This window comes from Spinacia oleracea, chromosome 3 (genome assembly GCF_020520425.1).
Source record: "Spinacia oleracea cultivar Varoflay chromosome 3, BTI_SOV_V1, whole genome shotgun sequence".
In the NCBI taxonomy this organism is placed as follows: domain Eukaryota; kingdom Viridiplantae; phylum Streptophyta; class Magnoliopsida; order Caryophyllales; family Amaranthaceae; genus Spinacia; species Spinacia oleracea.
Window position 1 is genome coordinate 82816639 of NC_079489.1, and position 11740 is coordinate 82828378.

The following is an 11740-nucleotide window of genomic DNA, read 5'->3' on the forward strand; positions in this document are numbered from 1 at the left end:
TGATATCAGACTAAAAAGTTGCTTCAAATATGGCTACTTCTCTACTATCAAAGAGTCTAACTCCAATATTCTTCAGTTTCTGAATCCACTAGAACAGTCACCTAGTGCAAAAAGATCACGAAAATGAAAGCTTTGTAAAGTAGTTGCGAATTACCTGTTGTTGCTGCTGCGGTGGCTGGGGATGCACGAAGTTTTGTTGCGGTTGTTGCTGATGATGCACTATAATTTGTTGCTGAGGATGCACAATCAGTTGTTTCTCATCAACCTTCTTGCTCTTCCGTGGCTTCCTCGGTGCCGCTGGCTTCCTCGGTGCAGCCTTTTTGGAAGCGGGAGGAGAAGGAGGAGGACATGGAGGACAAGGAGGAGGACAAGGAGAAGGAGGACTAGCATCATTGGGGCACCTAGGAGTTTGAGTTTCTCTGTTCATTAGTTATTCTTGGGTAATTGGCCGCTTCAGACGCTTGGTACATGACCTATACCGGTAACTAGTAGTCTTGTGGGCCGGTCTTGGAGGTATTGGAGGATCTAACAAAGGAATAACCTCATTGCCATTTTCTTAGACCCCATCTAGGTCTAGGCCCACATCTATGCTATCGAGGCTAGGACTGCCATCAACATCATCATCAACATGATCAAAGCTACCTGTTAAACCAGCTGCAATGGCATCCATTGCATTTACTCTATCATTTTAGCTTCCTGATAAACCCCGAGAAAAGCTGCCAGATAAACCCCCAACATTTGCATCTAAGCTGCCTGATACACCACCCCCCCCCCCCCCCCACCACCATCAGCACAACGTACTTCCTTCATGTTTGTTTGTTTATGGGGGATCAAACACCATCGTACGTCGTACCCCAATAGGTTGTAACTGGCCAGCGGACGAGGGGGTCAATTCCGTACCACCTTTCTCCAAACACACGGATGACGGGGTACCAACTCCAACATCCTCATTTTGCCTTTGCCTGTCAAGCATTGCAATCTTCTCATCCAAACGAATTGCCAACAAGTCATACATTTCAACAACAACATCCATTGACTCTTTGTAGCTAGCTGCCTTTGAAAGTAAAGGCTCAAACAACACCGTTAGCTTATCGTACCTGTCAATATTAAACATTATCTGTAAACAAAATATACACATTGACAACATTTACACATTTATGAGGTAAATCAGTCTAATAAAATAAGAATTTTTACCTACACACAACTTCTGTCTTCAATGGGCCGTGGTACATCACCTTGTCCTTCGTATGCTTCCTTTCAACATCTTTCCGCCAAAGACGAAGTATGTACTTGCCAGGAACTTCAATCTGGTTATTCAAGTCATAAACCAATATCATATGCCTACACATTATACCGTGACATTCAAAGTGCTTACAATCACAAGATGTTTCCTTGGTAACGTAATTATACGTTGCAACAAACTTCGTCTTATGCTTCGTAACAATCTCCTTCCTTGCGTGTTTAGGTTTTATCCAAACCCTATCTTCAAGCTCGTACTCTTCAACAGACTCATCCAACATTTTCTTATTCAAACACCGCACATACAGTACCCTACTACACTCTATTTGGACCTCATGAAACTTGGCGTCCGTGTATATTTTCTGGAAACGTTCCTCGGCTGGGAAACAGGTGATAATTTGCCTCAAATTTCTCGCAGTACCGGTATCTGCCATACTTTCTTCATTTTCCCTTGACTCCATTGCTTCACAGTAAGCCTCAACAAACTCATGCAAATGAGTATGCTTGTGTACATAGCAGTCAAAAAAGCTGTTTATACTTTCAACTCGTTGGGTCGTCTTCATGCCAGCCCAAAATAAATGCTTCACATAAGCAGGGACCCACATGTTCCTTTCCGCATACAACCCCGGAAAACATGAATTTCAACAACAACTCAGGTGAACTGATCAGTTGCACCTGATCAGGTGCACAGATCAGGTGCAAAGATCAGGTGCACTGATCAGGTGCACTGATCAGGTACACTGATCAGGTACACTTATCAGTTGCACTGATCAGGTGCCAGGTGTTAGGTTATGACAAATATAACACATATATTTCATGCGGAAAAACCGTAAAGTCAGGAATCCAAATTAATTGCCACATGGTCAATTAGCATAATTTAGGATACATACATGTGACGCGTGCCATCCCTAGCTGCTCCCGAACCGAACAAGAACAAGTTTAGGACTCCAAGTTTCGTCCCTCCGTAGATAGTCCACATCACGTTCGGATCCGCCTTAGATTCAATTACCTAGAATATTATCTAAGGTTTTATGTTATTCGAAAGCTTAATTATTTGGCAAATTATTAGGTTAGTTTAAACTTAAACTATATGAATACTTGTGATTGTTATCTATAAATTTTGATTATGTATCACCTATTTATAGGGAGGAAATTTCGGACTTAGATTTCCACTAGGATTCAATTTACTAATTCGATTAGAATTCTAGTTAAAATTAATCCATTTGAATTTAGTGTATAATCAAACAACTAACTCTTGTGGATTTAGGAAAACAATTAATCGAACAATCCTAAGCGACTAAGGATTCGTAGCGTTGTACGACCATACACACACACACAACCCACGAGGGGCGCGCTGTGCGCGGCTCGGCCCAGCAGCGCTGGCAGCACGCGGCCCATCGCTCGGCGCTGTTGCTGGCCTGCCTTGCTTTGCTCAGCTCGGCCTGGCCCTGCACCGTGCTTGGCTGGGCCTGCCTTGCTTGGTTGGGCTCGTTGCCCTTGATTGCTCGCTGCGCGGGCCTCGCTAGGCGCGGGCCTGGCTTCGTGCTGGGCCTTGCGTCTAGCAAGCTCGTCCGATGATTATTTCGTACGTCGCGCTTCCGATTTGTTTTTCGATTCCGGAATGCATTTCCGATTCGAACAATATTTAATATTTCTGATTCCGGAATTTATTTTCGTTTCAAACAAATATTTAATAAACCGGTCAGAATTAGGTGTTGCACTCCAACATAAATCCTAAATGAGATAGAAATTGCGAGAGAATCCTATTCCTAATACGATTCGAAAATAAGAGTTACGTATTAATTAAAATCCTAACGAGCCTAGAGTTCGTAACGGGCCCAGACGCATCCCGTCACAAGGTTAATACGCACTAAAAGACTCAATTAAATCTCAAATACTCCGGATTCTAGGAATCCGAGTCTGACTAAGAAAAACAGCCCAGATCCTATTTTCAACGCCTGGCTCTGGGCGCCGAAATCATCGGCGCCCAGGCCTGGGCGCTGAAAATACCTGGTACGTGTTTTTTCCTAATTCCTCGTGGATTAGAGTTCTACAATTCTATCTTTCCACGAACTCTTTTCTATAAATAGTGCCTTAAGTTTGACGTGAAAAACAACAACACAACTATTATTCTGAGTATTGACTCTAAACCCCTAAGCCTAAGCCTCACGCTGCAAAATTGATCACGCGTTCTGTCGCAATCGATCCATAAATCAAACAGAACGTATCCCGTCCCATAATTTGAGATTCGTTAAATAAAAGGAGAAATAGCAAAGTCAAAGTGGTTAGTTTTCTGAGAACCGTGACACACCTCTCAAGGGTGCGTCGTAATGTGTCCCTTTTCTATGATTTAATTTCTTTCCTCGCCCTTTTATGAACTGTTAAACTAACTAAAATCTGATTGTTCGATCACGCTTAATAAATATGATATTTTTGGGAAATTGGATTATCATGCTAGGTCCCTTAATACAATCTAAATCAGATAATCGCGCTCGATCTAGTATTATATGTTGCATATTGTTAAAATCAACTCAAATTAGTTTAATAGTTAACGCATGTCCCTTCAATTATTTATGCTGAGCTAGTAAGGATATCCTGCCTCTGGAGTTATCGAAGAGCGAGTACTCCTCTCGGTAGTTACAGTCCCCCGAACCCTCAATCTCTACCCTGCGGGTGTACGTTGAGCGATCCCCACCACCAGGGATCACAAGGGAACCTACGGCCGTCGTGGTCAAACATAATTGCACTCCCTTTATGTCAAGATAACCGGGTTTTGTCAGTTTTTCTCATTGTCGTTAAAAACTGAATGGCGACTCCTATATTACTAGTCAATTGGGTGTAAACTCACAGGAAATCCAATTACACTTGATTTGACAAAAAAAAGCGTCACACCCACGACGGACGAGGTCACGCATTAGCCTCGTGCTTTTTCGACCCCCTCACACGTACCATGTTTCCGTTTCCGGCAACATCTACGACTTGGATATGAAGGAAATAATGCCCTTGGTCCAAGTATGCATTCAATGCTAAGTCTAATAAATGCGGTTCAGTATTAATTAATTATACAAGTTAATGATTCAGTGAGATCAAGTGAACTGTATGCCTAGCTAGAGACCGCTTCAGTTCAAGTGGAATTAATAATATTAATCCACAGCTTACTCTTGACTGAACCCGTAGGGTCACACAAAAAGAACGTGAACGGATCAAGTATTTAAGTGAATTAAATACTCCATTTATGGATATTCGGAATCGATGGATCTCGGTTCCAGTGGGAGCTGAAATCATCAAAAGGCAAAATTATGAATACTCCGGAAACGATGATATTGCCGGAAACGGAAATATGGATCGTATCGGAAATATAAATATTATCCATGTCGTAGATGTTGCCGGAAACGGAAACATGGTACGTATTGGAAAATATTATCGGAAATGGAAATATTGCCGGAATCGGAAATATTGCCAGAAACGGAAATATTGTCGGAATCGGAAATATTATCGGAATCAGAAAATAATTCCGAAATCGGAAATATTAAATATTTGTACGAAACGGAAATTAATTCCGGAATCGGAAATATTAAATATCGTTCGAATCGAAAATGAATTCCGGAATCGGAAAATTAATCGGAAACGCGTCGTACGAAACAAACATCGGACGAGCTTGATAGACGCAAGGCCCAGCACGAAGCTAGGCCCGCGTGCAGCAAGGCAGCAAGGCAGCCTGCAAGCATCGCAAGGCCCAGCCAAGCAAAGCTGCAAGGCCAGGCCCAGCGAGGCCAGCAGGTTAGCACGCCCACTCGTGGGCTGCAGCACTGCTGGGCCGAGCACTCTGTGCGCGCCCAGCGCCCCTCGTAGGCTGTGCGTGCGTGCGTGCGTTGAGTTCGTGTATGCATCCGATTCGGATTAGATTAAAGATTAATTTCCTAAAACTACCAGAGTTAGTTGTTGAATTAAACATTAACTTAATAGTTTTAATTAATATCTAATTCTAATAAGATTAGATTAATTGAATCCTAGTAGGTTTCTAGTTCCGATAATCATACCCTATAAAATAGGTGATGGCATTCACAATTTATAATCAATCAATTCAAGTATTCATATAGTTTTAAGGTTAAAACTAAAGTTAATAATTTGCCACAAATTATATTCGAATAACTTAAAACCTTAGGTTGAATTCTAGTTAATTAAATCTAAGGCGGATCCGAACGTGTTGTGGACCATCTACGGAGGGACTACACTTGGAGTCCTAAACTTGTTCTTGCTCGGTTCGGGAGCAGCTAGGGAGGGCACACTACATAAGTATGTATCCTAAATTATGCTAATTGTTATGTGGCAATTAATTTGGATTCCTGGTTTTATGGTTTTTCCCTCTCCCCTGCATTTAAAACCCCAATGTCTCGTTCTTTCTCCCCCTTCCTCCTTGTTCTAATTACTTTAGGAACTTTTTCTTGGTGTTGATTTGTGATTCGAATTGGACATCAAATTGTTAGATTTTTCAAATGCTTAATTTATTTAAGCATAAATTTTGATTTTAATTTGCTCGAACATTGTTCTAATTGGAATGGCATTTGATCTCATTGTTGGTGGGGATTTCTAATTGTGTGGTTCATGACAAATTTGCACTATAGTTTTGCTGCCGATTTTGATTAAATTGTCAGATTTTGGAGCTCTAGAATTTTTGGGTATAGTCCATGAATGAAGAATTGAAGACATGGGGTGATTTCAGATCCTGGAGTAATGGTTTGGGCAAATGGAAATTGCTTTGAAGGATATTGGTTTGATTATTATCCAAACAACATGAGTGGTTCATATCATTGTCCTTAATCTGAATCATTAGATCAGGAAGCTCTTGAAAATTGGGATCCTCAAGAGTTGTATAATGATGTTTTGAGTGGATGTAAGGTTTGTGCAATTGTGCAACTGGAAAGATTATTGTTTTTCTATCCCAGAAGAAGCTCGCGACATGGAAGTCACAGAAAGGAACATACTCAAGGGCTAGGCCTGCTGGAATGTTAGTTGACTTGAGGATAACTACTGGTGGGCACATGTTGGATTCAGAAGGAAATTTTTCAAGAAAATTATGATGTTTGATTCTTCAGGGTCGATGAATACCCACGAGTTTCTTATGCTCAGCAGTGTGATGTTCGTAGCAGTCATGTACTCTGGTGGGGTCAATTATGTAGAGGCGGAGAAGAAAAGAGGGAAAATTCTGGTGCATGTAGTCGTCGATGGTCGAGACCGAGGAGTAGAAAAAACTCTGGTGGAGGGGTGGAGAAAACTCCGGTGGCGGGGTGGAGAAAACTCCGGTGGAGGGGTGGAGATTTTTTTTATATAATTAAAATAATTAAATAAGATAGACCAATTAGAAAACGACACATGTCATGCGTAACCTGTAATTGAAATAGTTTAGGAGGTAAAAAATCAACATGGACTCGTTGACCAGTCGCAGCAGGTTACCAGTCACTTGACCTGTTATTAGAAGACTTGTCTTAAACGTTGGATTATTTAGAATTAATCGATTTGTCGTACTGTTAATAGAAGAGCGGCCAAAGGTTGGATTATCTTTAACAAATTTTCCTAAATTTTATACTAATTATTTTACTAAAATTAAAACCTTGATTAAATTTAAATTAATTAATTTAATAAAATGAAAATAAATTAAAGGATTCAAATAATAATTTATATGAGCTTTAAATTTTAATTAAATTTGTATGTTTCCGGTTGGACTAGGAAATACAATTTTATGTTTAAAATTAGTAAAGCATGCAAATTTCTTGGTTTCAGTGGGAGCGTTTTAGTCATAAACTCTTGATTAGGTCTACATTCCTTTAAGGTTAAAACAACTCGATTAGAATTAATAAGGATTGGATAATTTGTAGATTATTGGAAGCCTTGATTAATTGCTGCAAATATTTATGTGATGCATAATATGTTCTACTAACCATCTATGTGGGCCATTCATTGATAAATGAATGGGTGAATGGTATATTGTAAAATGTACTGTTTTGCAGGTTATGGAAAGTGACTAGTATGGCCCATATAGGATAGAAAATATTGTTTGCGTTCCATTAATTTGAATATAAAATTGGTCTAATGCACCAAAGTTTTCAATTTAAATATGGTCTGCGTACCATCAAATAGTTGTAATTAGTTTAAATTATAGCTTATCCCATGGTGAAATTCAAGACGGAGTTTCAAATCCATTTTCAAGATGGAGTTTGAAGTTGAAGCTTCAAGATAAAGTCGGGTCATACTAGATCACATTTATATCTTATGCATGCTTTAAGTTATTTATTGCTTTAAATATGTCTTAATTATGCATGAGATTGTGGCTTGATTATGTTGCATGATTAAGGATTTTAGTTCACTTAAAATCTAACCAACATAGTAAGAGCCTTGAGTTCCAAACTTTAAAAATTGAGTTAAAAGGTGCCATGCCAAAAAAACACTTACTTGGATAACCTTTACATCAATCTAAGTAATAGTTTTCCGCCATAGCGAGGTGTTACTTATTGATCCTAAAGGGGTAAGGTACACAAATAATTGTGAGTACATGTTAGTTTTGGTGAAACTCAACGATATAAGTAAGGAGTCATTTATGTCGTGGTAAATGAGATAGGTTTACCTAATAAGTTCTTAGACGTACCTATCAACCAAGAGTAGTTTCTAGACTATTAGCAAAGGATTTGCTTACCTAAAATATTTTAGAATTGAGTCTAAATACATAATGTGCTTAATTCTTCAATGATTTAAGGATCTTGGAATCATTTTATTCACACCTGTTGGAACAATAAATTCGAATAAAATGCCAATGACTTGTATAAATTGCATGATTGCTTTAATTTTCAAGTTATTACTCATGATAAATGTTTAGACTTTGCATGCTTCAATGTATGTTTTAATTATTGTTTATAATTAAATATCTTGCACTACAGTAAATCCTTTTAGAAAGGTAACAGTAAATTTCCTCGATTCGTAGTAAATCCAAGAACGATTCACGGAAATGAGAGAAAATGAGCAATTTAAAATGTACGTTTCTTTTAGCGACTTTTATGGTTGTTTTCGAATATCAAAGTCGAATGGCAAACCGATTGGTGCTTGTGAATTCAAAATACAATGTAGTTTTGAGATCATAAAGCATTGAGTTTAAACGCTCAGCTTTACCAATGGTTAACAACATAATATCTTTGTCCATTTAAATTCTCGAATGAGTCTAGTCCCTAGACATTCGAATAGATCGATGCTTAGAGAACCTTAAAAGCTTCTGGTAAGATCATCTAGTTGAAGCAAAATATTCAACATAAATAAAATGGTAAGAACCTTTTTGGAGTGACATTGGACATGTCTAACAACGTATAAAAGTCAACAATAGAAGTAAATTCTTAAGACTATAAGAAAGGGTACAAGAAATAGGAAAACAGGGAACACATGAAAGGAATTTACGATTCCGTTTCTACCTATAAGTTTATATTTAAAGAGAAGTAACCTAGCAATCAAACTTCCTTGCATGGTATCATATACCGCTTGAGGTTCTTACTTCGGTAATAACTCAAATGATGGAAGCTATGATACACTAATGACCTACAAGTGGGAAATGAAGCATGGAAATGCTACATTAGTTGTAGGGTCATCTAGTTTGTTTTAAGTCCTTTTAAGGCTGGAACTTAATGGCTATTATGTTCCATAATCAGCATACCTAAATTTTTGTTTCAAACACAGAAAGACTCACATTCAAGAAAAACAAAAACAATGTTTGTTTGTTTATTTGAATGAAATGGTCATTTACGGGTTGAGTCAATATGCTTGATTAAAACAAACAACTCTTTAACAATAAGAACTTTACTAGGTTCAAATCAATCTCTTGATTTGAGTTCCACTAATCTTTGGCATTGTTGCTTAGACCATGTCAACAAGTTAACATTCAAAAGCTCTATTTTAATGGAATTTTGAAAGTTGATTGATTCCTAGATCAATTCAAAACAAGCAAGTCTTACTTGTTGAAAGTAACAAAAGATATACACTATTGTTAGAACGCCTAGACAATAGAGTTCAAAGCTAAAGAAATATTTTATGATTTTATTATATCACCTGGATTTGAGTGAATATTGGTTTATTTACTCTATGTGACATAAGTTTGAATCTGTTTGGCTAGTTCAAAGATTCAGAAGTATAAAATCCACTTGGCAAGAAATCATAAAGATCTAGGTTAGATCATGTTGATGATTACTTAAGTCAAGAATGATCATCAATGATTGTGTGTTGTAATTTCACGATCTAGCTCCATAAGATATGGCACATCTACGTTGGAATAATCGAAGTCAATTAGTACTTGATTCGATCAATGATGAATCATAAAGACTTTTCCTATAATTTCTAAAACAAAATGCTCAACTACCACCAAACTAAACCAAATTCGTCAAAGCTATTGAAAAGTAATTTCAAAATATCTTTTCAAAAATATATATACATCTAAAGAATTACTAAACTCTGTGGGACCGTAGTGTTTGTTATTCAACAAACGAAGGCCCAAGTATAGATATGTGATTCATTGTGATTTATTAAAATGAGACACAAAGGTATTGTTTTTACCACGAATTTTTGAGAACATAATGTTTATTTTCTCGAAATAATGTCCTTTTGGAGATTCGTTTCCAAAATGACATGTGGGAGAAAATAGACCTCGAAAGTCTTCAAGGCGAACAACAAACATAAACGGACATTCCGGATTCTTTAAGGACTTTAGAAGTGGCTTTAAAGAATATACATCTCTTAGAAGACTTTACAAGTGCTTCAAGGAGAACAGAATATTCAAAGGACTCTCAAAGTGCCTGTTGATATTCTATTGTTTGATGTTCTATACCCAAGTAGACATAGAGTTCAAGTCATTGAAACTATGAGATTCTTCTATTAGATAGTGAAGAAACATAGAGTTCAGGTCACTGAAACTATGAGATTCTTCTATTAGATGGTAAAGAAACCTACAACTTGCAGTCAAACTATTATCAAGATGATAATGAGTATGTGACTTGTAAGAAAGCTATGACGAAATATAGATTCCCTAAAATGGTTAGAAGCCATATAATCGACTCAAATGTTTTAGATGGTTAAAGGCCATAAAACAGAATCAATGTTTTGATGACAAAATTGACATTTTGTTGATTTGCAAGAATAGTTTCACACCTATTGGTTGCAAGTTTGTTTTAAGGATAAAAACCATCAAACATGAAATTGTGACTTCACACACAAAGCTAGATAAGTTGCTAAAGGTTACAAGCAAATTCATGGTGTGGATTGTGTTGAAACTGAAGGAAATATTGCCCTTGGTCCAAGTATGCATTTAATGGTAAGTCTGATAAATGCGGTTCAGTATTAATTATACAAGTTAATAATTCAGTGAGATCAAGTGAACTGTATGCCTAGCTAGTGGCCGCTTCAGTTCAAGTGGATTAATGATATTAATCCACAACTTACTTTTGACTGAACCCGTAGGGTCACACAAATAGTACGTAAACGGATCAAGTACTTAATGGCATTAAATACTCCATTTATGGATATTCGGAATCGACGGATCTTGGTTCCAGTGGGAGCTGAGATCGTCAAAAGCAAATAATGAATACTCCGGAAACGATGATATTGCCGGAAACGGAAATATGGATCGTATCGGAAATATGAATATTATCCAAGGTCGTAGATGTTGCCGGAAACGGAAACATGGTACGTATCGGAAAATATTATGGGAAATGGAAATATTGCCGGAATCGGAAATATTGTCGGAATTGGAAATATTGTCAGAATCGGGAATGTTATTGGAATCGGAAAATAATTCCGAAAACGGAAATATTAAATATTTGTTCGAAACGGAAATTAATTCCGGAATCGAAAATGTTAAATATTGTTCGTGTCGGAAATGAATTCCGGAATCGGGAAATTAAACGGAAGCGCGTCGTACGAATAAGCATCGGACGAGCTTGCTAGACGAAGGCCCAGCGTGAAGCCAGGCCCACGTCCAGCAAGCCCAGCGCGCGTCACAGCAGCCCAAGGCCACGCCAGCCCCAGTGCGCCAAGGCTGCAAGCACATGGCAGCGAGCACGCGTGGGCTTTGAGGCCTACTGCGGGCTTTGCGTATGCGCGGGCATGGCCTGCTCGCATGCGGGTCATGCTCGTGTGTGTTTGTGCCTGTGTACGAAACCTTGATCGATTATGATTCGTTTAAGATTAAATTCCTAAATCTACTAGATAATTAATTAATTGAATTTAAGTTAAATTCAGATTAGTTAATTCGTTTCCTAGTAGGATTCTAATACCCGTTTCCATACCCTATAAATAGGTGATCATAGTTCACAATTTACAACTAGTTTTAAAAAGTATTCATACGAGTTTTAGGCATAAAATTCAGTCATTATTTGCTGCATAAAAAACCGAAAAACACATAGTACCTTTGGGGCAATTCTAGTTAATTAAACCTAAGGCGGATCCGGACGTGCTGTGGACTTTCTACGGAGGG

The 11740-nt window shown here is 38.1% G+C and overlaps 1 protein-coding gene across 1 annotated transcript; it reads right to left on the reverse strand.

Moving 5' to 3' along the window:
* Positions 1-820: 820 nt before the first annotated feature.
* On the reverse strand, positions 821-1844 carry LOC110795285 (protein FAR-RED IMPAIRED RESPONSE 1-like). Its single transcript, XM_056839310.1, has 3 exons — positions 1423-1844; positions 1236-1341; positions 821-1117 (listed from the first exon to the last, which is right to left on the reverse strand). Exons 1-3 carry the CDS (start codon positions 1842-1844, stop codon positions 821-823), a joined length of 825 nt encoding a protein of 274 aa, XP_056695288.1.
* Between the last annotated feature and the right edge of the window lie 9896 nt (positions 1845-11740).

Bases quoted from the DNA above. Each gene is read 5' to 3' on its own strand.
- LOC110795285 (XM_056839310.1), bottom strand. From the start codon at position 1,844: ATGTGGGTCCCTGCTTATGTGAAGCATTTATTTTGGGCTGGCATGAAG. The intron at 1,342-1,422 runs GTTTGTTGCAAC...TATAATGTGTAG, and splicing joins GTTACGAAGCATAAGACGAA to GCATATGATATTGGTTTATG. The intron at 1,118-1,235 runs GTGATGTACCAC...TTTTGTTTACAG, and splicing joins GGAAGCATACGAAGGACAAG to ATAATGTTTAATATTGACAG.